The sequence below is a fragment of the Trachypithecus francoisi genome, unplaced genomic scaffold (genome assembly GCF_009764315.1).
Source record: "Trachypithecus francoisi isolate TF-2019V2 unplaced genomic scaffold, Tfra_2.0 Lachesis_group3, whole genome shotgun sequence".
NCBI lineage: Eukaryota > Metazoa > Chordata > Mammalia > Primates > Cercopithecidae > Trachypithecus > Trachypithecus francoisi.
The window spans coordinates 130,674,117-130,701,844 of NW_022681468.1; the positions used below are offsets into that span (position 1 = coordinate 130,674,117).

Genomic DNA, 27,728 nt, shown 5'->3' on the forward strand with positions numbered 1-27,728 from the left:
TTAACCCCAGTGTGCTTTTTGCAGGCTTGAACTGAAGTTGAAAAAGGAGAACTGGGGTCCCTGGAGTGCAGGGGGATCCCGGCAAGTGCAGTTCCACCAGGGCTTTGGAGACCTGGCTGTCCTCAAGCCCAGTAACAAAGTGCTGCAGGTCAGCATTGGACCTGGACTGCCCAAGAACTCCCGTAAGTGCTCCACAGGCCCTGCAGGCAGAACTGCTGCCGCTCACCCGAGTCTCCTGAGCAAATGCTGGAAACATGTGCACAGATGTGGGGGCTGAGAATCAGTACACCTTCTGCTTCCTGGGGCTCAGGCTTTCTTCAGAATGGAACATTTCAAACTAAAGCAACAGCAAGGAAAATGAGCAGGTTGAAAGTTTCTGAGGGACTTAGTACTTATGTATCAGTATACCTGGCATTACAATATTGTGATTAAAACAAATCAGAGTTTGTTAGCTTCAAATTTCCCCTCCCTTTCCAGTCAGATCTTGTCCACAATACCAACATCATCCTCTATGCCACCTTAAAGAAATTGACTGGGCCAGGCGCGGTGGCTCACACCTATAACCCCGGCACTTTGGGAGGCCAAGGCCGGACGATCGCTTGAACCCAAGAGTTCTAGACCAGCGTGAGTAACATGGTAAAATCCTGTCTCCACACACAAAAATAAAAATACAAAAATTAGCCAGGCATGGTGGTGCACGCCTGTAGTCCCAGCCACTCGAGAGGCTGAGGTGGGACAATGGCTTACGCCTAGGAGGTCAAGGCTGCAGTAGCCTGGGTGACAGAGCAAGACCTTGTTGCATTAAGAAAAAGATGACACTTTGGGAGGCCAAGATGGGCGGATCACGAGGTCAGGAGATCGAGACTGTCCTGGCTAACACGGTGAAACCCCGTCTCTACTAAAAAATACAAAAAAACTAGCCGGGCGAGGTGGCGGGTGCCTGTAGTCCCAGCTACTCGGGAGGCTGAGGCAGGAGAATGGCGTAAACCCGGGAGGCGGAGCTTGCAGTGAGCCGAGATCGCGCCACTAAGAAATAAAACACCACACACACACACACACAGAGACACAGACACATGCACTACCTCAAACCCCAGTCTAACTCCTTCCCTGGCCTTTGATTCTTTTTCTATTTATAATTGATATTTATAACTTATATGTATAGTACACAGCATAGAATAATATATGCTATGTAGACTGTGATATTGTTCTAAAATTTGGCCTGTGTGATCACACACATGAAGATGCCATATGTAAAATAACTGTTTCTAGGCCAGGCACAGTGGCTCATGCCTATAATCCCAGCACTTTGGGAGGCCGAGGCAGGTGGATTAGCTGAGGTCAGGAGTTCGAGACCAGCCTGACCAACACCCCGTCTCTACGAAATGCAAAAAACTAACAGGGTGTGGTGGCGTATGCCTGTAGTCCCAGCTACTTGGGAGGCTGAGGCAGGAGAATTGTTTGAACCCAGGAGGTGGAGGTTGCAGTGAGCCAAGGTCACGCCACTGCACTCCAGCCTGGGCAACAAGAGCAAAACTCCATCTCAAAAATTAATTGATTAGTTAGCAGTTTCTCAAATCCGTCTGCAAAGGTACACCTTAACATGCTCTCTAACATATTAATACAATACCAATAAATGCCATCTTTTTTTTTTTTTTTTTTGAGATGGAGTCTCGCTCTGTCGCCCAGGCTGGAGTGTAGTGGCCGGATCTCAGCTCACTGCAAGCTCCGCCTCCCATTCTCCTGCCTCAGCCTCCTGAGTAGTTGGGACTACAGGCGCCCGCCACCACGCCCGGCTAGTTTTTTGTATTTTTTTAGTAGAGACGGGGTTTCACCATGTTAGCCAGGATGGTCTTGATCTCCTGACCTTGTGATCCGCCTGTCTCGGCCTCCCAAAGTGCTGGGATTAGAGGCATGAGCCACCGTGCCCAGCCCATCATATTTTTATATGTGTAGAGCCACCACTCAGGAAATGTTGGTGTATGTCTGTGTATCCATTAGTACTTGCAGAAAACAGACAGCAACTTTTCGGGGGCTTCTGAAGAGACTTTTCAAGAAAAAGATGTGGACAGGGTTTAGGGAACAAAGTAGGGACCCAGGGAAAAGGAACAGCAGGAGACAATTGGTATCTGCAAACCTGAAGCAGCAGAGGGAGGAATGAGGTGAACTGAAGGCTGTAGGCAAGAAGGAGGCACATGAAGTCCCCCTACCTCCCTCCTGACATTCTAGTCTCCTGCCAGTGCCTCCTGTTGGCCTGGTCTATAGGCCTCACCCCACTGGAAGGCAGAGGCCTGGCTGTCCACAGGACTCAGACCCCAGGGCACAGAGCCGGGCAAAGAAAGGCTGCAAATAACCAGCAGGCTGTGTGTGTGCAGCGGGCCCCAGAGTGGAAACTGCCCAACAGGTGTTGGATTCTATCTTATTTGGGGTGGGGAGAGTGGCCTAGGTACTGGGAGGGAAGCCCCCAATAGGCCACATCCGTTTGCCCCTGGTCCCACATGGTTGGTTCTCCCAGGCCCCAGAGCTATGGCTCCTTTGCTGTGTCTGCAGTGTGCACCTTGTCACCTCCTACCCTTCTCTATTCTTCAGCTCTTCTCTTTATAAGAAATTCCCTCTGCACCTTCTTCCAGCTGGTTTAATCCTACCTTCCTTCCTGTTCCACTCGAGACCCAATTTGTTGATTTTCTCCCCCACATAGATGTCTCTGCAGAGATCTCCTCTGGCTCCTCTGGCCCTGCTGTCCAGCCCTGACTGTGACCCACAGTGTGTTCCTTTGGCCCCAGCTTGTTCCTAATTCCTTCATGTCTGTGTCAAGGGTACAAGTCTGCTTCTACTCCTTGTGGTCTCTGTGTTTAGTTCGAGGACCGTAGAACACACACTCTTGCGTGAAAGGCCCTTGCCAGCACGGGCTTCCTGCCAACCCCACTGATCCGCAGCGTTAGTGAACCTGCTCAGCCACTTACCGTGTAGAACATGAATGCAAATGTTAAAATGTTCCATCTGTCTCAAAAAGTCTGCAAAAATAGAAACACCTTTGTAAGATGATCAGACCTTCTTTAAAAGCCACGGTCTAACATTTCAAAACTGTACCTCTAGAAACCTGTCCTCCAGCCCCTCCCACCCAGTAGCTACCATTACATACTTCCCTCAACTGCCCCTTCTCCGCTGCAGCTGTTCTCCTGCAGATCCACCTGAGAACTGGAATCCACGCTTCTCAAAAATTTTCCATATGCAAAGAACCACGAGGATCCATAAAACCAACCAGTAGCGCTGATTTTAACTTTGTCTTGCTTGTTTATTTCAGGCCCTACCAGAAGGAACACTACCCAAAATAGAGGTTATTCCCGTGGGACTCAAAATGCCAACTACCCAATGAGAGCGGCCCCTCCTCCCCCAGGTGAGCCAACCATGTACCATAGTCTGGGACCACTAAATCTGGACCCATGACATAAAATATGTTTGGGAAGAAACCCATTATCAAATCAATGCACACGTATTAACCAGGCATGGACCATTTCAGTGCCAAATGTACAACACAGCCACTCTGCTGGAGACCTCACAATTTAGAAAAGTAGGAGTCAGTGAGACTGAACTGCAGCTGAGTTCGCAATCTGGATTTCATTACTTCGAAATATTACTCCCTTAGGAAAGGCTTCTGACAGAGAGAAAGGAGTTCTTGTCCGTGACAACTAGACTGTTGTCAGCTTTTAAGACACAGGATGCTGCTTTATGGAAATAGGAGTTTGTCAGGTCTAACCACACCACCACTACCCAGCTCTGGCCAAATACCACTATAGTAGCCCCGGCTTATCCTCGGAGGATGCATTCCAAGACCCCCAGTGGGGGCTTGAAAATGCAGATATTACCAAAACCTATCTATACTTTTCCAGTTTGAGTTTTCCACAAAACCAGCAGAAATGTTTTTCCTTCTTCACAATGTTACAGATAGAAGATTCGTTGTTACTGTAGATCTTAGCAACCTCTGCATAATTTTTTATCCTTAGTAAGTTGAGAACTTTCACCCTTTCACTTAAAGGAAGCGCTTAATGGCTTCTCACTGGCATATCCAAATTGCCAGCTTCCAGGGGCCATTATGAATAACAAGACGGCTGCTTAGTGACTGATGACGGGGTAGTGCACAGAGCATGGATAGGCTGGGCAAAGGGACGATTCGCACCCTGGCAGGACAGAGCGAGATGGCATACAACCTAAACCTTAGGAATTGTTCATTTCTGGAACTTCCATTTAATATTTCCAGGCCACAGTTGACCATGGGTAACTGAAACAGTGGAAAGCAAAATCTTGGATAAGGAGGGGAGGGGGCCACTGCACAGTATCTTATAAGTTACAGCAGCTTAATGACTGATTCGAAGAAATTTGTTTTCTATTTATTTTCTGAGATTAGGATTCAGGAGGCCTGTTCGAAAAAAACAAAGTAATATCTGAGAGCATTACAAAATTATTGTAAAGTTTACGCTTACATTTCATGTTTATCTCTTCTTTTTTGGGGATGGGGTCTCAGTTGGCCAACTGGAGTGCAGTGGCACGATCATAGCTCACTGCAGCCTCAAGCTCCCTGGATCAAGTGATCCTCCCACCTCAGCACGTTGAGTAGCTGGGACTACAGGCATGCACCACCATACCTGGCTCATTTTTTTACTCTTTGTAGACATGGAGTCTCACTGCGTTGCCCAGGCTGGTCTTGAACTCCTAGGTTCAAACAATCCTCCCACCTTGGCCGCCCAAAGTGTTGGGATTAAAAGCGTGAGCCACTGCACCTGGCCTCTCATTTTGAATAATAAAAATAAAACTGACAGATCCATACACTCTAAACCTGAATCTTAGACTTTCTGCCTCTAAAAATCTCTATAGTGTTTGCAGAACACTTGCAGAAATACATAACATCTTTTAATGTTTTTCCATCGCTCACAAAATTCAGTTCATAAAAAACTGCTCCCAGAGTGTTTGGTTATCCTCGGAGGATATTAGCTGCAGCTGGGCGCAGTGGTTCAAACCTATAATCCCAGCACTTTGGGAGACCGAGGCGAGCAGATCACTTGAGGCCAGGAGTTTGAGACCAGCCTGGCCAACATGACAAAACCCTGTCTCTACTAAAAATACAACAATTAGCCAGGCATGGTGGCACACACCTGTAATCCTAGCTACTGGGAGGCTGAGGCACGAGAACTGCTTGAACCTGGGAAGTGGAGATTGCAGTGAGCTGAGATCACCCCACTGCACTCTAGCCTGGGTGACAGAGCAACACTCTGTCTCAAAAATAAATAAACATAAAATAAAAAATAAAAATTAGCTGGACATAGTGGCACATGCCTGGAATCCCAGCTACTCAGGAGGCTGAAGTGGGAGGCTGAGGTGGCTATGATCATGCCACTGCATTCCAGCCTGAGTAACAGAGTGAGACCCTGTCTCAGGATTAGCTGGGCATGGTGGCATGCACCAGTGATTCCAGTTACTCTCAAAGCTGAGGCATGAACATCATTTGAGCCTGGGAGGCAGAGGTTGCTGTGATCTGAGATCGCACTACTGTACTCCAGCCTGGGTGACTGAGTGAGACTCTGTCTCCCCTCCCTATCCACCACCCCCGCCCCCTCGCCCCCGGCAAAAAAAAAAAAAAAAAGACATTTATTTAGTCTGTGGAATCTCACCGTTGCTTGCTAAAGTATGGACACTGGGGCCCAGCAGTGAGAAACTAATTCTCGTCTCTTTTGGAGTCCCCGTCCTGCCTTGACCCAGCTCTGTCTCCTCCTTTCTTCTTTGAAGAAAATCCAAGCACAGAGGAACTTAAGAGAAGCCCTGTAGTACCATATTACTGCGTGTGCGCTGGTTCCAGTGGAGAATTCTGGCCAAGTCCACCTGGAACGCTCACTGGCCTCAGCTAGGTTGGCCAAAGCAGCCTCAGATCGAATCAGGCCACAAAGTTTCCAACCTTGAGCAGCGCTCCCCAACTAAGTGCCAGTTCTTTCATCAATAAAATGAGACAATGGGACCTGGATCCATTCAACCAGTGCTTCTCAAACTGTCTGTGGTGGAAGACCAGGGATTTTTGGGGGGTTTAAAAAAATTTCCAGGCCGGACGCGGTGGCTCAAGCCTGTAATCCCAGCACTTTGGGAGGCCGAGATGGGCGGATCACGAGGTCAGGAGATCGAGACCATCCTGGCTAATACGGTGAAACCCCGTCTCTACTAAAAAATACAAAAAACTAGCCGGGCGACGAGGCGGGCGCCTGTAGTCCCAGCTACTCGGGAGGCTGAGACAGGAGAATGGCGTGAACCCAGGAGGCGGAGCTTGCAGTGAGCTGAGAGCCGGCCACTGCACTCTAGCCTGGGTGGCAGAGCAAGACTCCGTCTCAAAAAAAAAAAAAATTTCCAGTCCGTCACAAACCATACATTTGTATGATACAATAAAAATGAATTAGTAGAAGAAGAATTTTCAAAGCATATAAAATGTAAGCCAAAATTTCTTATTATAAGTTGCAACCGGCATGAAATAGATCTGTCGAACTGCCATGAACGTTTCTAAATGCTTACTCTTAACTTCTGATCTTATTGTGGACAAGGGGATCTCGAGCAGCATGTGGGGCGGCCCCTGTGGGGATCCCACTTTTATCATGGGCCATGTGACATCCCAAGGGCATGTCACACACTTAAGATGCCCCTCTCCTTTCACTGGGACCCTAGGCAGCAAGTGGGGTCCTTCTAGTCTCCTCCACCCAGACCCTGTGGGAGCCCATTCAGCTGTCACTCACTGAGGGAATGGGGTAAGGTAAAGGGCAGCTGTTTGCTCCAATGTCTAGTTCTGATCTGGTCTGGTGGCCTGTGGGAGGAAATTGCTAGAGACGTGGCTGGATGAGGAGCCACCCTCTTGAAAGCTCCACCCTGAGAAAACGGGGGTTCAAAGTAAGAATTCCAGCTATTATTACTGGGCAGGAAGAACCCTATTTCTACAATAATAAGGATATAGAGAAAATGCATGTCGGAGCTGGAAGCCACCAAGCAAATTCTCGTGGTTCTTTCGTGAAGAACTGAGACTATGAAAGATCAGTTCTGTTGCTCATGATCAGTGTAGCTATCAGAGGCAGAGCCAGAACTGAACCCCTGGTCCTTCTCTAAGGGTCATCCCACTGGTACCAAAGAGTTCTCTTAATTTAGTTGGAAGAGGTTTTTGGGTGGGGTTCACCACAGTCGGCCTTGAAGAGTCTTGTTCTCTTTCTCCACTCAGCCCAGATCTGTCAGTGGGAGAATGAATAAGGGCCTCTTCATACATAGCATGGAATGCTAATGCCCAAGTCAGCCAAGACGCATGGTTTGGAGCCTGTCACTCTAACCCATTACTTATTAGCTAATGTGATTTTAACTAGACATCGCTGTTTGGCTGAGAGAGCTTGCTCCATCCGGACTGAGCCAACTGGGTGGCCACTTTTCCCTTGCCTGTGTAGAGCACCCCCTCTGCCTCACACAGCAGGCTCCTGGAGTGGGTGCCCAAGACTGACCCCTTGAAAATGGATGTCCAGCTGTTTAAACAGCTGCCTGCCAGCCCTCTTGAGTCATAACCTTATAATTTTTCTGAGGCCCAAGAAGGTGTCTCCCAGCCAGCTGTAAGCTTACCTTTCCCTACTGTGGGCTTTGAACCCCAGGAAATCTGGGGATTCTATTGTCACCAAGCATGTGCTGAGTGTCCGCTGTGTTCTGGGCACATCCCAGGAAGTTGACCATGCATTGTTGGATGTGTTAAATACATACAATTTTATTTGTCAGTTATACCTCAGTAAAACCTGGGAATGGGGAGAACAGTGAATCAGCTCTAATTCTCACAATGTGTTAGCAGTGATGCCTTCCATTTTTTTCAAATGCGGAAATTGAGACTCAGAAGTTAAGTAAGCTTTCCTTGTAGTACGTGGAAGAAACGTGGAGAGACTTTTGGCAAAGGATCCAAAAATGTAAGCCTTAATTCTTTCTCTCTTTCTCTCTCTAGGATACCATCAGAACGGAGTCATCAGAAACCAGTTTGTGCCACATCCCGATGCTCCTGGAAGCCAGAGGTCCAGTCAGAAAAGCCTGTACACCTCCATGGCCCGCCCGCCCTTGCCACAGCAGCAGTCTACTGGTTCAGACCGAGTGTCACAGACGCCAGAGAGCCTGGATTTCCTCAAGGTCCCGGACCAGGGAGCTGCAGGGTAAGATTCTCACATCCCGTGGATGAAGGTGGCAAGCTCCATCTCCATCACTCAGAACAAGGGTTCAGAGGTTCCTGGGGGCTGTCAATACAGGATTCTAAAGTTCAGTTTTCCACCTCAGTGCTGTACTCCGGGAGCCAAGGCTGTGGGGCTGTGGCTGGCATTTCTAAAGGTACAGCCACATTAATAGTAGACAGCTCATTTCATTCTCCAGAGAAGGCTTAGCTTGGAAACATCAGAAGATGGGTGCCCTTTGGCCCCAGATACAGTTACTCTGCGACCTCTTTGTGTTTTCTTGCATGGTTGAGGAATAAGGGAGCTTTTGATTTGGGCCTGTGCCTGCAGTTGCATAAATACAACAGCTTTAAGAGTCTTCAGCAACATTAAGAATAACATCCCAGTGTTCTATATGATGTTTGTTGGAGAATATGAGTTTTTGTGGCTTTACAGTGACAGCCTCTCTGCCTTTCTAGAATATAAATAAAGAGTGGTGAAGAGAACCCAAGCTTTTTAGCCGGAGGAAGTGAAGATGCCTGAAGCTCTGTGTAGATATTAGAAGAGCTATCAGTTTTAAAAGGGGGTTAAGACATGTCCTGTGGTGTCATAGGGATGGATCTAGTGCCAGCTGAAAACCAGTTAGTGAACTCGGTCAGGAGGTAGATTTTGGCTCCAGTAAAGGAAGAACGTTGTAGCAACCCAAATATGAGTTGCCCTCGCATGTAAAGAGCATTTTGTCCCTGGGAGCATCCAGGCACCAGCTGGATGGGGATCACCAGGCAGGAGTGTTCAGAGTAGTGTTGTCAAATGTCAGATAAGGGGAAGAGAGGTCTCTGTAACACTGGACCTGCTGCTTACCCTCTAGTTTCCTTGTCTAAGCACTAATGTAATGCCATCAAGCTTGCAGGGTTATCGGGAGGACTAGAAATAATATACGTAAAATCTCTAGCATGGGACTTGGCTGGCAGGAGTCTACTCACGTAACTCTAGCTTGAGGGTGGTGATGACGGTGACAGAGTGATGATGAGGAGGACCCCCGTCACTTCATGGAGGTTGAACTAGAGACTTGTAAGGAATCTTCCAGCTCTGCATGACTCTCCGTGGTAGAGTGGCTGTCTGCTAAAGCCAGTAACGGCCTGCTCCCGCCCACTCTCTCTTCTCTTCCCCTCTGTCAGGCCCACTTCCATTTTCCACTCTCTCCTGTCTCTAGCACCATGGAGAAGTTTCAAATGAGGATTAGGAGGTATGAATGCAAAACAGACCTGTGCAGGAAGAGAAGCAACAGCTCCTTCCTCTGAGCGGGGCAGCCATCCATCCACCTTTTTGTTTGTTGGTTGGTTGCTTTGTTTTTTGAGACAGGGTCTCGCTCTGTTGTCCAGGCTGCAGTGCAGTGGCACAATCTTGGCTCACTGCAGCCTCCTCCTCCCAGGTTCAAGTGATTCTCCTGCCTCAGCCTCCTGAGTAGCTGGGATTATAGGTACCCAGCACCACGCCCAACTAATTTTTTTTTTCTGTTTTTGATACGGAGTCTCGCTCTGTTGCCAGGCTGGAGTGCAGTGGCACGATCTCGGCTCACTGCAGTCTCCGCCTCCTGGGTTCATGCGATTCCCCTGCCTCAGCCTCCCCAGTAGCCAGGACTACAGGCACGTGCCACCACACCTGCCTAATTATTTTTTATTTTTTTTGTATTTTAGTAGAGACAGGGTTTCACTGTGTTGGCCAGGATGGTCTCGATCTCCTGACCTCGTGATCCACCCACCTCAGCCTCCCAAAGTGCTGGGATTACAGATATGAGCCACCGCACCCAACCTAATTTTTTTATTTTTAGTAGAGACGGGGTTTCGCCATGTTGGCCAGGCTAGTCTCGAACTCCTGACCTCAAGTAATCCACCCACCTCGGCCTTCCAAAGTGCTGGGATTACAAGCATGAGCCACTGTGCCTGGCCTCATTAACCTTTATGCCCTATTTGCCCTATTATTTGATGTTTTTCCTGCCTTAGCAGCTTCCTTCTAAAAACCACAAATCTCTTAGGAACTTTACCATATTCTCTCTCCTAGCGTTCCTTTTCCCCTGGCAAGTCTTACCTCACTTCATTTGGGCTACAAATATGAAAGCACCTTAGCTGGTTTTTGTTTGTTTGTTTGTTTGTTTTGTTTTGTTTTTGAGACAGAGTCTTATTCTGTTGCCAGGCTGCAGTGCAGTGGTGCGATCTCAGCTCACTGAAACCTCCATGTCCTTGGTTCAAGTGACTGTCCTGCCTCAGCCTCCTGAGTAGCTGGGACTACAGGTGCCCGCCACCACACCCAGCTAATTTTTTTGTATTTTTTGTTGAGACGGGGTTTCACCATGTTGGCCAGGATGGTCTCGATCTCTTGACCTCATGATCTGCCTGCCTTGTCCTCCCAAAGTAGCTGGCATGAGCCACGGCGCCCAGCTGAAAGCACCTTAGTTTTATCACACAGACGGTCATCAGTAGAGTGGATGCCACCCTTATATAGACGTGTGTGTGTGTGTGTGTGTGTGTGTGTGTGTGTCTCTCTCTCTCTCTCTCTCTCTCTCTCTCTCTCTCTCTCTCTCTCTCCCCCTCTCCCCCTCTCCCCCTCTCCCCCTCTCCCCCTCCTCCCCCTCTCCCCCTCTCCCCCTCTCCCCCTCTCCCCTTCCCTTCCACCAGCCCCCACTCCTGGGTAAGTAGCTATATCCTAGCAGCTGTCATGACTGTGGTTTACCTGATTGGCTTAGTCTAAACCAGTAGTTCTCAAACTCTGGTGTGCACTAGAATCACCTGGAAAGCTTGCTGGCCCACTTTCCGAGTTTCTAATTCTGTAGGTCTGGGGTAGGGCCTAAGAATTTGCATTTCTACCATGTTTCCAGGTGATCCTCTGATCCAGGGACCACATTTTGAAAACCATTAGTCTGAAGGCACCTGTGGTCTGATTGATAAAGCCAGGGAAGCCTCCATGTGAAGGTGAATTGCAAGGGTGCTGTTAGGCTCACAGGATTTTCAATCTCTAACCCAGACCTACACCTTTCAGGTGGGTGAGCATCACTAAGTCACCCTCCTAGGCCCAGTTTGATCCCTCAAAGTAGGCAGGGTATTAAAAGCAGTCAACAGAATGCACCAAATCTCTTAGCTCTGTCTGCTAGCTGCCTACTTACTTTGGTTTTGGCAAGCAAAACCATCTTTCCAGCCTACTTTGCAAGTTGCAGACTTGCACATCAGCCAGCTGGGAGCATCTGTCAGCCAAAAGTAGGCAATTTAGGAACACTGTGTCTTAACCAAGGCTGCTCCCTTCCAGCCCTCTGCCATGTGGTTCCCTATTTAAGTCTTATCGCATCCTTTGCCGCCTTCAGGCCTAAAGACTGGGTACACGTGGTGCTGCCTTGGAGGCTGGCCGTGAGGCCGGAAGGAGAGGACACCTTCACACCTGTCTACTAGGCAGTAAGATTTCCTTCTATGTAAAACACGATTAGTAGGCACGCTATGTCTTAGCCAGCCTCCTCTTTGTAACCTTAAATCTGCTGTGCAAACATTCCTTACAAAATAGTACCTTGGGCAAAGGGCTGAGCCTTTTCTTGTATTTATTTTCTAAAACACATAAAGGTGAAAATTAAAAGTGTCTAATGTGGCCAGAGACTTTGGATGTGGCATTTTATGGATCCCCATAGTTACCTAAATTTAACAGCTTCTTCATGTTTGCCATAAAAACCTGAATTGCATTTATCCCACAGGAGGCTGTTGAAGCATGCAGGGAATTTTAGGATCCCAAGTCTGTACTTTTTCCATAAATATGAAAATTCCTATATACATCAAAGTTCTAAACAGTCATCTTGACTTTAACCAATCTATAAAAGTAGGATTACTATGGTCTTTCCTGGCTTTCACATTCTGGGTTTCTCTTTCCTTCCTCTCTCATCCCTCAATGCACTTTTTCTGTAATTTATTTTGGATCATGTAATATGGATAAAATCAAATGATGTAATTAGCACCTCAAGTTAATTCAGGCAAGTCTTTATCAGTTTATTTTAGGTTCAATCAGTTGTTTTAAGAGAGCATGAAGATTTCACTAAATTAATTACCATCCCAACTGGATTCTTTTTTTTTTTTTTTTTTTTTTTTTTTTTTTTTGAGTCGGAGTCTCGCTGTCACCCAGGCTGGAGTACAGTGGCCGGATCTCAGCTCACTGCAAGCTCCGCCTCCCGGGTTCACGCCATTCTCCTGCCTCAGCCTCCCGAGTAGCTGGGACTACAGGCGCCCGCCACCACGCCCGGCTAGTTTTTGTATTTTTTAGTAGAGACGGGGTTTCACCGTGTTAGCCAGGATGGTCTCGATCTCCTGACCTCGTGATCCGCCCGTCTCGGCCTCCCAAAGTGCTGGGATTACAGGCTTGAGCCACTGCGCCCGGCCCCAACTGTATTCTTTACCCTTGCATTGCAGTATTTGTGCACATGGTAGCTATCATTATCATTCTCTTGGAAACACTGAGAGATCTGCAGTGGGAATCAGGATCTTGCCATCGATTAGTATAGCTTTTGAAAAGTCTAACTCAGGTCAAAGATCTTTCCTGATTCTCAAGGAAAGAGAAGAGGTTAGGCAAGAATCTTATAAACAGTTCATCCAGGCCGGGCGTGGTGGTTCACGCCTGTAATCCCAGCACTTTGGGAGGCCAAGGTGGACGGAACACGAGGTCAGGAGATTGAGACCATCCTGGCTAACATGATGAAACCCCGTCTCTACTAAAAATACAAAAAATTAGCCGGGCATGGTGGTGGGCGCCTGTAGTCCCAGCTACTCGGGAGGCCGAGGCAGGAGAGTGGCATGAAACTGGGAAGCAGAGCTTGCAGTGAGCCGAGATTGCACCACTGCACTCCAGCCTGGGCAACAGAGCGAGAATCTGTCTCAAAAAAATACACAAAACAGTTCATCCATCCACCTTTGCTCTGATCTCACTATCCAGTGTGTTTCATAATTTTCCCTCCTATAACTGAAATGTACATAATCTACCTGCAGTTCATTCTTGGAAGCATTCAAACCCAGACTGGAAATGTCTGTTAACCTTTTTAATCCTGTGGTCCATTTTATGGGAGGACAACTTCAGGAAATTTCAAGATCTCCAGAGATTAATCCAACTAGAAGTTGGAAAAACAGAAAAATCTTGCAGGTGCTCAGTAGTGGGGCTTCTGGGCATGCCACAAAGGAGGGGCCAACAGAAATAGTTAAATGCCGCCTCTGTGTCTCTTGTCAAGATCCTCCCAATGGAGTCATATTTTCAAGGGGCTTAAAATTTCCATCAAGTGTCCAACAGCAATATTTCTCAACCCATAATCTGTGGGAGCAGCAGCCATATCCTGGCCCAGGCAGACATGGTGCTGAGGAGTTCCTGGCATCCATTTCCACATTTCCAGTAATGTTTATAGATTCAACCTTTTGGAACACAGCATATTTTTAAGAGCCAGTGGAATGAAATGCCATTATTTTCCCTCTTGGAATTTCAAGACATACATTTCACATCTGCAGAACAAAGAGGTGATATTCGAAAGCTTAATCCCAGCTCCCCTTGGCATAGATGGGGCACACCCACCCAGGAGGTATGGGAGCTACAGAGAAATTCACAAATGGTGGCATTTAGAGTGCAGAGAGCACAGGATTTGCAGCTGTAAGAGCAGGATGTGAGTCCTGGTTTATCCATTCATTCCTTTTTCTTTTATTCATCAATATTTACTGAGCCATGTGCCTTCTGTGTGCTACCCCAGGCTTGTCACTTAATCTTTCTACTCCTTGGTGTCTTCACTTGTATAATAGGGATACTAATAATATAATAATTTTGAAAACCCACTCCTCAGAGTTTTCTTGAAGGTTAAGTAAGGGCTTTGTGTGCTATAAAGCACAGTGCTATTTGAAAGTTATTTTGTATTTGTCGCATTACTGTTATTCATTGGTTGGTCTCACAAGGAAATTTTAATGCGCTACCAGGGTTGAAAGGTGACATTCCCTGGCCCAGTGGCTTTATTCTCAAGAACTCAAATCTCTGGCCTGCCTAGAGCTGTGGATTCCATGAAGGTCTACACTTCAGGCATTGCTGGCTTTAATGCGGGGAATGGACAGCCTAGGGAAGCCAAAACAAGGAGACTAGACAGGGAGATGCCCGCCCCCAACAAACACACACCCTTGGCAGCTGTGCCTGTTCTCCATGGGCACAGAGCATCAGCGGCACACAGTTCTGCAATAATGGTAACATACACTAGATATTAGAGCCTCTTTTGGACAATTTGAAGAAGAAAAGTCACAAACTCCTTCCAGCTCTGCACTATTCCACAGTGTCTCTCTCTCTCTCTCTTTTTTTTTTTTTTTTTTGACAGAGTCTCACTCTGTCACTGAGGTTGGGGTGCAATGGTGCGATCCTGGCTCACTGCAGCTCAACCTCTGCCTCCCACGTTCAAGTGATTCACATGCCTCAACCTCCCAAGTAGCTGGGATTATAGGCATGAGCCACCACGCCCGGCTAATTTTTAGTAGGGACAGGGTTTTGCCATGTTGGCCAGGCTGGTCTCGAACTCCTGGCCTCTACAGTCTCTTTCTAACTAAACATCTCAGCTGCAGTCATCATAACAGTGAACATCAAAAAAAAAAAAAAAACAGTGAACATCCCGTGGAAAGGATGGACATTGCCAGGGCAGAGGGAATTAACTAGCCCTCAGTTGAGTTTTGATGTCATTTGGGGTTTTGTTTTCTTGTGGACTTTTGGCACCTTGTGAGATTCGGCAGCCATCCGTGAGGACTCAAATGTCAGCTGACATCCTAATGTCTTGGGGCAAATAGATCAGTTGTTTCTTCTCTGGTCACTAATACAGGACTCTTGCAGTGCAAGTTTTCACAAAGCAAACTGGATGTAGTGTGCTTAATTCATCAGGAAATGTTATTTGCTTCTGGGTTATAATGTGATTGCCCTACTCAGAAAAAAACCTGGTGCAAAAAGAAGTTGCTGTAGGTCAGCTTTTTCGTGTATTTATGTTAATTGGTAATAGACACATAAAGTGATGTGTACAAATTACCGTAAAATAAGAAAACTAAATTACATTGTACAAAATTACATATAATGAAACACTGGATTTGCTCAGTGATGTATAATTTTATAACCATATACTAACATGTATATTATATATATAAATACTATATATTATATATAATGAGCCTTTATTATTGAAATGTCAAAAGGAAAAATAACTTATTGTCAAGTCTGAAATCTTGCTGCAACTCCCCATTATCTAGCCGGCCACAGTGGCTCACACCATTAATCACAGCACTTTGAGAGGCCGAGGCAGGAGGATCACTTGAGGTCAGGAGCTCGAGACCAGGCTGACCAACATGTGAAGCCCTGTCTCTACTAAAAATACAAACTTTAGCCGGGCATGGTGGCAGGTGCCTGTAATCCCAGCTACTTGGGAGACTGAGGCATGATAATCACTTGAACCCGGGAGGCGGAGGCTGCAGCGAGCTGAGATCATTCCACTGCACTCCAGCCAGGTGACAGAGTGAGGCTCTGTCTCAAAAAAAAAAAAAAAAAAAACTCAATGAAATAATTATTTTTATAACACAACTTTCAATTCTGTGATGTTTATTAGAAATACAAATACTGTATCATAAAGTACCAGAACTACCAAAATTATCTAAATTCTACATAGCCATTATAAAACAAATGGGAGCAAATGGCTGTAGTCCCAGCACTCAGATGGGTAAAGCAGGAGGATGGCCCAAGTCCAGGGGTTCAAGACTGCAGTGAGGTATGATCATGTCACTGTACCCCAGCCTGGGCATCATTGCAAGACCTTGTCTCTAAAAATACTAACAATAAGGAAATAATGAAACAAAAGTTGGCAAGGCATTTTTAGACCTGAGTGAGCCTGTTTTGTTGTGAGGGCAGCATGAGGATGGTAGGATGGTAGTGTTCTGGTAAACAGTGGGCACTCCAGTGAGGAAAAGGCCTGAACTGTAACATTTACCAGTTTCTCGGGTAAAATTCTCTCCCCATGGCCAATTTCAAGCTACCAGTGTGACTACTACTGAGTGCGGAGCTGGGAAAAGATGGGCAGTCTCACACCACTGTATAGTGTCTCTACCACACATCAGCAGTAGACTTTAATAACTTCAAATGCGTAGATAGAAGGAAAATAAGTAGACCAGGGGTGGTGGCTCACGCCTGTAATCACAGCACTTCGGGAGGCCAAGGCAGGCAGATCACTTGAGGTCAGGAGTTCAAGACCAGCCTGACCAACATGGAGAAACCCCATCTCTACTAAAAATACAAGATTAGCCGGGCATGGTGGCACATGCCTGTAATCCCAACTACTCAGGAGGCTGAGGCAGGAGAATTGCTTGAACCCAGGAGGCACAGGTTGCGGTGAGCTGAGATCGTGCCATTCCACTCCAGCCTGGGCAACAAGAAACTCCGTCTCAAAACAAAACAAAAATAAAGAAGTCATTCTTCTTATTAATGATGCAGGATTGCCACCTAGTGACACAGAGGAGATTGCCTGGGTTTTCCAGGCTGTTGGAGTCTGGGAAAATGGCTGTTTCCACCGACTGTGTTCCACGACAGCTTCATTGGCACAGATTTCCTGTGTTCCTCAGTGCTGTTCAGAGCTCTCTGTAAAACTTTCTTAGAATTAGAAAAAAAGACCTAGAACCGGGTGCAGTGACTTACACCTGTAATCCCAGCACTGGGGGAGGCCAAGGTGGGAGGATCACTTAAGCCCAGGAGTTCAAGAGCAGCCTGGGCAACGTGGCAGAACTTCATGGCTAAAAATAAAGAGGCTGGGCACAGTGGCCTACACCTGTAATCACAGCACTTTGGGAGGCTGAGGCGGGCGGATGACTTGAGGTCAGGAGTTCGACACCAGTCTGGCCAACATGGCAAAACTCCGTCTCTACTAAAAGTACAAAAATTAGACGGGCATGGTGGTGGGCACCTGTAATCCCAGCTACTTGGGAAGCTGAGGCACGAGAATCACTTGAACCTGGGAGGCGGAGGTTGCAGTGAGCCGAGATCGTGCCACTGCACTCCAGCCTGCATCATAGAGCGAGACTCAGTCTTAAAAAAAATAAAAATAAGTTAATAAATGAAAAAGAAGCCAGGCGCGGTGGCTCAAGCCTGTAATCCCAGCACTTTGGGAGGCCGAGACGGGCGGATCACGAGGTCACAAGATCAAGACCATCCTGGCTAACACGGTGAAACCCCATCTCTACTAAAAAATACAAAAAACTAGCCGGGCAAGGTGGCGGGCGCCTGTAGTCCCAGCTACTCAGGAGGCTGCGGCAGGAGAATGTCGTAAACCCGGGAGGCAGAGCTTGCAGTGAGCTGAGATCCGGCCACTGCACTCCAGCTGTGGCGACAGAGCGAGACTCCATGTCAAAAAAAAAGAAAAGAAAAAGAAAAAGGACCTAGGCCATTGCCTGAATCTGCTTAGGTTTTACAGATGCAGAGCTTGGCCTCAAACGCAGCACACAGACTCAAGCCCACGTCCCCCTCCTGCTACACACTGTCAACACAGTTCTTGAGGCCCCGTCTCAGGGGGAGTTAGCCAAATAGCCACACAAGTCACTGTCATGCTACAATTCACCCCTGCTCTGGAGGAGCCGTGGGCTAGGGGAGGGTATGGCGGGGGTTCGCCAGAGTCTGGGGAAGGAGTGATGGAAATGAGATCCAAAGGCTGAGCAGGAGTTAGCAGTCCTGCCTGGGAAGTGGGGAGAGGCCAGGGGAGCATAGCCAGACCAAGGAGGCAGAAAGATTCCATGTGGCTGCAGTGCCAGGAGCCTTGGGCTTGGGCCACCATGGTGGCCAGTGGTGAAACCAGCAGGAAATGCCAGGAGCCTGCATCAGTCATCTCACAGGAGTGTCGTGAGGGTGAAATGAAGCAGCATCTGTGAAAATGCCTAGCACAAGGCCTGGTCCAGTTGAGGGGAGTTTATCCCGACCTCACTCAGCTACTGGCAGTTTCCCAGAAGACATCCTGTCTGCTTGCCCTCACAAGGGTGTAGCCATGTGCAGGCTGGCCGGGGAGAATGGCTCTCAGTATGGCTCGCTTTGGGAATATGCTGCCCCAGCAGAGGAGTTGTGCCCCTTTGTGATCACAAGTAAGAGCCAATGGTGGCAGCATCAGTGTTGCCCTTCCTAATGTAAAGTGCAGAGGTCCTCCCTCCTCCACCCACCTGCCCGCTCCTCCCGGCTGCCATCAAACAGTCCCCACTGTCCACACCCTGCTCCCCAGCAAATGTCCCATCTCAAAGCTGCCCTGGCCTTCCCCACCTCTCACCTGTGGAGTACTAGGAACCCCATTCAGCCTGGTGATAAAGGGCCAGATGGCTTACATTGCCAGCATAGTAGCAGTTGCCCACAACCTGGACAATTAGGCCAGCTGTTGTCATGGGTCTACAGAGGGCCCCAAATTCCCCGGGTAATTCCTGAGGTTTTGCTTTGGCCAGTAGTCACTTATCCTGAGGGAGTAGCCTGTGATGCCTTGAGATCAAAGACCATGCAGTGGCCACATACACACAGCTGTTTGCGTGGCCCACCTGCATCCCCTTAGGTCTTGTTTATATTTTGGTATCTTATCACCAGAAAGAATCCGTTCAATCAGACTTATGCTCTCTAGTTTAAAACAATCTAGATGCCTTTTTTTTTTTCCCCCTAATTACCCTGGCTAGAGTTTCCAGGATAATATTGGACAGAAGTGGTGAGTGCTGTTTTTATTCCTGATCTTATGGGGAAATTGTTGTGAGTTTCACTAGTAAATATGATGTAAACTTGAAGTATGTGGATAAGGGTCCTCTCCCCAACCAGGGCTCATGAAGAACGGTAGGAAGGCACCAGTGTGGCCTGACGCAGGGAGTAAGGCTGGGGTGTGAGCAGGGGCCGCACCTGGCAGAGTCTGTAGGCGCCATGAAGGGTTTTGGTCTTTTTTCCAAGAGCAGAGAAAAGCTGTTAGAAAGATTTTCAGGTTGAGGATGGGGCGAACTAGTAACAGCTGAGCTAGCATGAGGGTCAAGTGTCCTAGAAAGGAAACAACTGGCAAGGAAGACATGAAGGACAGAAACAAGTCTTCGTCAAAGCTGGAAGCAGGTGGGGCAGAACAAGTGAGTGATGCCCAGGACAGGGAGGGTCTTACCTCTCAGGAGCCATCCGTCTTGTCTTACCTCGACCCCAGTGAGGGGAGTCCTTCGGCAGGAGGACCCTGTACCTAAGCCCCCGTACTTGGGCTCCAGAGACCTTGTCAGTCTGCATTAAGGACACTGGGATTTTTCCCCTGAACAAGACAGGACAAATTTCCATCTGTGGGTTCAATTGGCCCGCTATGCCCATGGGTTCCACATCTGTGGATTCAACCAAACTTGGAATGAAAATATTTAGAAAAAGTACAGATAGCTGCCTCTGTAGTGAACATGTACAGACTTAAAAATTTTTTTTTTTTTTTTTTTTTTTTGAGACAGCATCTTACTCTGTGGCCCAGGCTGGAGTGCAGTGGCACAATCTCGGCTCACTGCAACCTCCGCCTCCCGGGTTCAAGTGATTCTCCTGCCTCAGCCTCCCAAGTAGCTGGGACTATAGGTGTGCACCACCACGCCTGGCTAACTTCTGTATTTTTTGTAGAGACAGGGGTTTTGCCATGTTGGCCAGGCTGGTCTCGAATTCCTGACTTCAAGTGATCCACGTGCCTTGGTCTCCCAAGGTGCTGGGATTATAGGCGTGAGCCACCATGCCTAGTCAGTCCTATATTTTTTAAAAAGCCTTTTTCTTGTCATTATTCCCTAAACAATATAGTATAACAACTATTTACATAGCATTTACATTATATTAGGTATTGTAAGTAATCTAGAGGTGATTTGACGCATACAGGAGGATGTGCATATGCACATTGTTTATATGGAGTTGTTACACTGTTTCATATGAGGGACGTGTTTGTGGAGTTTAGTATCTGTGAGGAGTTCTGGAACCAGTCCCCCAGGGAGACAGGGACGACAGTTTTGGGGGTGTGTGCGTGCACATGTGTGCATCTGTGTCCTTCCACGTGCACTTCTAGCCCAGTTCTGTGGACTGCCAGGCTGGAGGCTTCCTCCCTCCTAGGGTGTTGTAATGCCCGCCCCCACCCCCTTTCATTCCTTGTTGCTGAGAAGTCACATGACATCTGGTATCCAGGCTAATGGCTCTTATTAACCAAATGCTGACACATCCCCAATATATAGGGTACTTAATTTAAAACCTGCTTGCCTGGCCAACTTTCAGAGAAGCACGCACTTCTTGAACAGGGAATGAGGATTTCCAATAGGCACTAGGTAGAAAATGACTGATGTCACACTAAGTACCTACAAAATGCCTTTGCTCTGCACTGAGAGAGAAGTGCGGGGGGGGGGGGGGGGTGGTAAGAGGAGTGGAGCCTGAGTAGCCTTGGGGATTGCTCCCTCCCATGTGGGGTGGTGGAAAAGCCCAGTCTCAGGGGAGCCCAACCCCTCCTGGGGACAGTCCACCACCCTGCTGGCAGTCCGTGTCCCCCCCCAGCCACCCCTTTGTGATCCAGGTTGTTCATCAGCACCCCATGAGCATCTGTCATCACAGGACCTGGGCAAGGCCAGCAGGCTGTGGCTCCTGAGAGCACAGCTCAAAACTGGGTGTGGTTGTTCTTTCCAGAACTCAGGCCCCAGAAAGCCCCTCCCTTTTCCTCCTTGCTCCCGTAGGTGTGAATGATGTGCAGACCTATCAGCCAGTCCCACCAGGTTGAGGTCCAGCCCAGCTTCTTTAGGGAGAAATCTTAAGCTTAAGTTTCTTTTGTAGGGAAATGAATATAGCCTTTACTTTGGTTTGTCCTTAAGCAAAGTGGGAAAAAAAAGAACTGTTCTCCATGTTTCCATTTTCCTTTTTGTTTTTGCTAAATGTTTTTTATGAACATATTTAATAAATGTTTCAGGTGTAAGTGTAAAGATCTCACTAAATAGGAACAAGTTGAACTTACATACCTTTGAAACAGTGTATGAATGGTGACTGAAGGCAGCATAGTATATAGAAAGAATAACTTTAAAGCTAGAAGATCTGGATTAGGGTTAGAGCACTGGAGATATTTTTAATAATTATGACAGTGGGGTGGAGGGAGTGTCACTGGTATCCAGTGGGTAGAGGCCAGGGATCCTACAGGGCGTAGGACAGCCTCCCTCACCCACCCCCATACACACACACACACACAACAGAGAATTCCCAGCCGCAAATGTCAGTTGTGCAGATGTTGAGAAAGTGCTCTGGATAAACTCTTGTATAAGAATATTCACAGTAACATTTCTGGAGGGGCAAAGGGGAGTTCCGAGGGGTAATAATGAAAGAATGGGAAGGAGATCTGAGGAGTAATACTGATTGACAAAATGAGAGGGAAGTCTGTAGAGTAATAATGAGGGGTGGGAGGAAAGATTGTGGAGTAATGATGAGGGTGTGAGGGAAGTCTGCAGAGTAATGAGAGGGTCGAAGTGTGAGGAGTAATAATGAGGAATGGGAGGGAAGTCTGAGGAGTAATAATGAGGGGGTAGGAGGGACGTCTGTGGAGTAATAATGAGGGGGTAGGAAGGACGTCTGGAGTAATAATGAGGGGGTAGGAGGGACGTCTGGAGTAATAATGAGGGGGTAGGAGGGATGTCTGTGGAGTAATAATGAGGGGGTAGGAGGGACACCTGTGGAGTAATAATAAGGGGGTAGGAAGGACGTCTGCAAGAGTAATAATGAGGGCTGGGAGGGAAGTCTGACAAGAAATAATGAGGTGAGACGGAAGTCTGAGAAGTAATAATGAGGGGGGTGGGAGGGATGTCTGCAGAGTAACAATGAGGGGGTAGGAGGGAAGTCTGAGGAGTAATAATTGGGGGTAGGATAGAAGTCTGAGGAGTAATAGGGGTTGGAGGGGAGTGTGAGGAGTAATAATGAGGGAGTAGGAGGGAAGTCTGCAGAGTAATAATGAGGGGTGGGAGGTAAGTGTGAGGAATAATAATGAGCGGTGGGAGGGGAAGCCTGAGGAGGTATAATGAGGGGTGGGAGGTAAGTGTGAGGAATAATAATGAGGAGTGGGAGGTAAGTGTGAGGAGTAATAATGAGGGGTGGGAGGTAATGTGAGGAATAATATGAGGGGTGGGAGGTAAGTGTGAGGAATAATAATGAGGGGTGGGAGGTAAGTGTGAGGAATAATAATGAGGGGTGGGAGGTAAGTGAGGAGTAATAATGAGGGGTGGGAGGTAAGTGTGAGGAATAATAATGAGGGGTGGGAGGTAAGTGTGAGGAATAATAATGAGGGGTGGGAGGTAGTGTGAGGAATAATAATGAGGGGGGGAGGGGAAGCCTGAGGAGGTATAATGAGGGGTGGGAGGTAAGTGTGAGGAATAATAATGAGGGGTGGGAGGTAAGTGTGAGGAATAATGAGGGGTTGGAGGTAAGTGTGAGGAATAATAGGGGGGGGAGGTAAGTGTGAGGAGTAATAATGAGGGGTGGGAGGTAAGTGTGAGGAATAATAATGAGGAGTGGGAGGTAAGTGTGAGGAGTAATAATGAGGGGTGGGAGGTAAGTGTGAGAATAATAATGGGGGTGGGAGGTAAGTGTGAGGAATAATAATGAGGGGTGGGAGGTAAGTGTGAGGAATAATAATGAGGGGTGGGAGGGGAAGCCTGAGGAGGGAGGTATAATGAGGGGTGGGAGGTAAGGTGAGGAATAATAATGAGGGGTGGGAGGTAAGTGTGAGGAATAATAATGAGGGGTGGGAGGTAAGTGTGAGGAATAATAATGAGGGTGGGAGGTAAGTGTGAGGAATAATAATGAGGGGTGGGAGGGGAAGCCTGAGGAGGTATAATGAGGGGTGGGAGGTAAGTGTGAGGAATAATAATGAGGGGTGGGAGGTAAGTGTGAGGAATAATAATGAGGGGTGGGAGGTAAGTGTGAGGAATAATAATGAGGGGTGGGAGGTAAGTGTGAGGAATAATAATGAGGGGTGGGAGGGGAAGCCTGAGGAGGTATAATGAGGGGTGGGAGGTAAGTGTGAGGAATAATATGAGGGGTGGGAGGTAAGTGTGAGGAATAATAATGAGGGGTGGGAGGTAAGTGTGAGGAATAATAATGGGGGTGGGAGGTAAGTGTGAGGAGTAATAATGAGGGGTGGGAGGTAAGTGTGAGGAATAATAATGAGGGTGGGAGGTAAGTGTGAGGAGTAATAATGAGGGGTGGGAGGTAAGTGTGAGGAATAATAATGAGGGGTGGGAGGTAAGTGTGAGGAATAATAATGAGGGGTGGGAGGTAAGTGAGGAATAATATGAGGGGTGGGAGGGGAAGCTGAGGAGGTATAAGAGGGGTGGGAGGTAAGTGTGAGGAATAATAATGAGGGGTGGGAGGTAAGTGTGAGGATAATAATGAGGGGTGGGAGGGGTAAGTGTGAGGAGTAATAATGAGGGGTGGGAGGTAAGTGTGAGGAATAATAATGAGGGGTGGGAGGTAAGTGTGAATATAATGAGGGGTGGGAGGTAAGTGTGAGGAATAATAATGAGGGGTGGGAGGGGAAGCCTGAGGAGGTATAATGAGGGGTGGGAGGTAAGTGTGAGGAATAATAATGAGGGGTGGGAGGTAAGTGTGAGGAATAAAATGAGGGGTGGGAGGTAAGTGTGAGGATAATAATCAGGGGTGGGAGGTAAGTGTGAGGAATAATAATGAGGGGTGGGAGGTAAGTGTGAGGAGTAATAATGAGGGGTGGGAGGGAAGCCTGAGGAGTAATAATGAGGGGTGGGAGGGAAGCCTGAGGAGGTATAATGAGGGGTGGGAGGTAGTGTGAGGAGTAATAATGAGGGGTGGGAGGTAAGTGTGAGGAATAATAATGAGGGTGGGAGGTAAGTGTGAGGAGTAATAATGAGGGGTGGGAGGGAAGTCTGAGGAGGAATGAGGGGGTGGGAAGGAAGCCTGAGGAGTAATAACGAGGGATGGGAGGGGAAGTCTGAGGAGTAATAATGAGGGATGGGAGGGGAAGTGTGAGGAATAATAATGAGGGGTGGGAGGTAAGTGTGAGGAATAATAATGAGGAGTGGGAGGTAAGTGTGAGGAGTAATAATGAGGGGTGGGAGGGAAGCCTGAGGAGTAATAATGAGGGGTGGGAGGTAAGTGTGAGAAGTAATAATGAGAGGTTGGGAGGGAAGTCTGAGGAGGAATGAGGGGGTGGGAAGGAAGCCTGAGGAGTAATAACAAGGGATGGGAGGGGAAGTCTGAGGAGTAATAATGAGGGATGGGAGGGGAAGTCTGAGGAGTAATAATGAGGGATGGGAGGGGAAGTCTGAGGAGTAATAATGAGGGGTGGGAGTGAAGTCGAAGGAGGAGTAATGAGCTGGTGGGAGGGAAGTCTCCGGAGTAATGAGGGTGGGTGGACAGATGGGATGGGAGTAGACAGGAGTGAAGTCTGAGGCATAATAAGGATGTGAATGGGGAGCAAAGTCTCACGGCAGCATTTTTTACGATAGTGAAAACTGGAACCATCCCAAGTGACCATTCACAGTGCCCTGGAGAAGTAAACTGTGACACACTCACTCGTGCAGTGGTGTAGTATCAGGCAGCGAGGATGAAGGAACTACAGCTGCAGGCATCAGCAGGGCACATGGTCCAGTTGTTGAGTGTGTGACTGTGGAATATGATTCCTTTCATACAGTTGATACAGTCGGACCACAAATATTGGTTAGGGGTATTTACATGTGTGGCGAACTGTAGAGATGAGCCAGAGAACCATTAATACAAACTGTAAGGTGGTGGTAATCTGGGGGGAATGCAGTAAAGGAGAGATGCCTACAGGCTTCTGTGGCACCTGCAAAAGTTCCATTTCCCAACTTGAGGAAGGAGGAACAGATACCTGAATGTTCCTGATTTAAATGTATGGGTATACTTTTGACACTTTTATATGGATATGTGTCTCCCACATTTCCTTCTATGCTGGGGACACAGTAACAGCAGCAGCTAAGGTTTTTAAGAGCTATGTGCATTTGCAACAACCTTGTCAGAAAAATTACTTTTATTCCTCAAGTTTAAAGACTACACCCTGGGCCATATGTCTTCTAAGGATGGAGCTGGATTTGAACTTGAACAGGCCAGTGCCGGCCACCATGCTCCAAACCACCGCTCGGTGCTGCTGCCTTCTGTTGGGTCCCAGTCTCACCTGCTTCTCTCTCCTCACAGGGTCAGGAGACAAACGACCAGTAGGCCTCCCCCAGCAGGGGGCAGACCCAAGCCCCAGCCCAAGCCCAAGCCTCAGGTGCCACAGTGCAAGGCTTTGTATGCCTATGATGCTCAGGACACAGACGAACTCAGCTTTAATGCCAATGACATTATTGATATTATCAAAGAAGGTAAGTGTGTGGCCGGTTGGCTGGGACAGCCTCCCATAGAGCACATAGTCACATTGCTGTAAGATCTGGTGTGAACATGAAGAGAATTTACGAGCTCCTCAAACTGCAATTTGTAGAGGCAGATCAGGCCACAGGCTCAGTCTGATAAAGACACCAGCTGCTTTTTCAATGCTTCTTTCAGCTCTGCCCCCTTCTTTATATCCCCTCCCTTCTCAAGCTGTTTTTCTTCATGGTAGCAAAATGGCAGCAGCAATTCCAGGCCAACATATCAAACCATGTCTGAAATCTGCATCATCTCTGAAACTTCTTTTCTTAGCCATTGGACAAAAGTCCTGAGTTTTATTCTGATCAGACCAAATTAGTCATGTGTCCATCCCTGAACCAACTTCAGCAGCAAGACAAAGGCTGTACCCTGAGTGGATCAGAGCTGGTAGGGGCTGTCCCCAGAAACTCGGGTGGGGGGTGGTCTATCCCACCCACACTTCCTGGCTTCCTCTTAATGAAAGTAGATGGTGTGGAAGCCAGGGAGACAACCTTCAATATCCATTATTAAAGCAGTCCATGGGCTTGGCTGAGTGCTTTATTAATTTGGTAGATATCTTTATACAACAAACTTTTTGATTTAAAGAACAAAGGGAAAACAATATGGATGGAGCCAAATCACTTGAGCCCATGTAGGAGCCGTGTGTGTTTGGCTGGGGCAGAACAGACTTACTCATCTTCACTTTCACCACCTCTCTCTCCCTGCAGATCCTTCTGGCTGGTGGACGGGTCGACTACGAGGCAAGCAGGGCCTGTTCCCCAACAACTATGTGACCAAGATCTGAGGCGCCCATGACTCTGACACATGGGGCAGAGGAGCTCCAGGCATAGACCAGGGGAGGGGATATTTAGGGGCTCCCCGTACAATCCACAATGAGCAACTGCTTCTCCAAGGCCTGGAGCTATTCTGGTACCTTCCCCATGGAGGACACTGAAAAGACTGGGTTGGGGACAGGGAGTATCACTCCATAAGTGATCCTAAAAGGTAGCCTCTTCATAGGAACCCAGGAGGGCAAAACCACCATGCATTAAGATTTATTTATTGTATTTAAACCTGGTGAGAGGACAAGTGAGGTCTGCTCAGACCTTGTAGGCTTCTATCAAAACAGCACCCGGCTTGCTCACCAGGCCTAGGGAATGGCTGTAGGCGGCCGCTGACAAGTGCCTTTAGTTGAAGAGCACATTTCTTTCATCTCTTTTGTCCGCACCTGATATACACATTCCTCTCTGCCACCTTCCCTCAGGGAGGACCCGCCTTCTGCAGACTGGGCTCAGCGTGAGCAGGCACTTCCCACGCACATGCCAAGGGCAAGCTGGCCTGCTGAGCCCAGGGGGACAGCGGAGCACTGGTTTACACTTTGCCGGGACCATCAGGGCCGCCAAGCAGGTCAGGGGCTGGGGGCTGGGCTGCCGGCTTTGCTTTCTCTGGGTCTTCAGTTGGAATGTGGCTGGCCCATGTTGGTTTGTGTTTAAATGCTGTACTTAGTACAACAAGGATCTTTTTTCAAGCTGTACATTTATAAAAACAGATCATATACTGTATATATAAAAATCTTGAGATGGTAGAAACATGTATGAATGTACTAAGTAGTATTCCACTGTGCTCATTCATAAGGTAGGTTTTCTTACAAAACTCACACCAGGTACTTACAGATGTGCCCTGCTCTTTTCCAACTCCGGAATGTCATTGCTTTCTAGCTCAATCCCTGCAGACTCTTCTCAACTCTTTCCCTATAGGAAACTTCCTCCGCATCCCGCCCCCACCTCCTAAATAAATAAAGGAATCCGCGAACACCTTCTTCTTTCATGACATTTGTTATGGGTTCAATTGTGCGCCTCCAAAGATGTTGGAGTCCCAGCCACCAGTACCTCAGAATATGACCTTATTTGGAAATAGAGTCTTTACAGAGCAAACAAAATTAAAGTGAAGTCATTAGAGTGGGTCTTAATCCGATATAATGGTGTCCTGATGAAAAGGGGAAATTTGGACACAGAGACCAACATGCAGAGGAAAGACCATGTGAACAGGCAGGGAGACGACAGCCATTCACAAGCCCAGGAGAGAGGCCTGGAACAGATTCTCCCTCACAGCACTCACACGGAACCAACCCTG

General features: G+C 47.8%; 1 protein-coding gene across 1 annotated transcript in view; it reads left to right on the forward strand.

Annotated features, from left to right (window-relative positions):
• MYO1E (myosin IE) overlaps positions 1-27,409 on the forward strand; it is a 244,103-nt gene extending 216,694 nt beyond the window's left edge. Inside the window, exons 24-28 of the mRNA XM_033189918.1 lie at positions 25-182; positions 3,302-3,394; positions 7,991-8,192; positions 25,404-25,573; positions 26,324-27,409. Of these exons, the coding sequence (XP_033045809.1) occupies positions 25-182; positions 3,302-3,394; positions 7,991-8,192; positions 25,404-25,573; positions 26,324-26,400 (700 nt within the window). The 3' untranslated portion in view covers positions 26,401-27,409. The remainder of the gene's footprint in view (positions 1-24; positions 183-3,301; positions 3,395-7,990; positions 8,193-25,403; positions 25,574-26,323) is intronic.
• Positions 27,410-27,728: the final 319 nt, after the last annotated feature.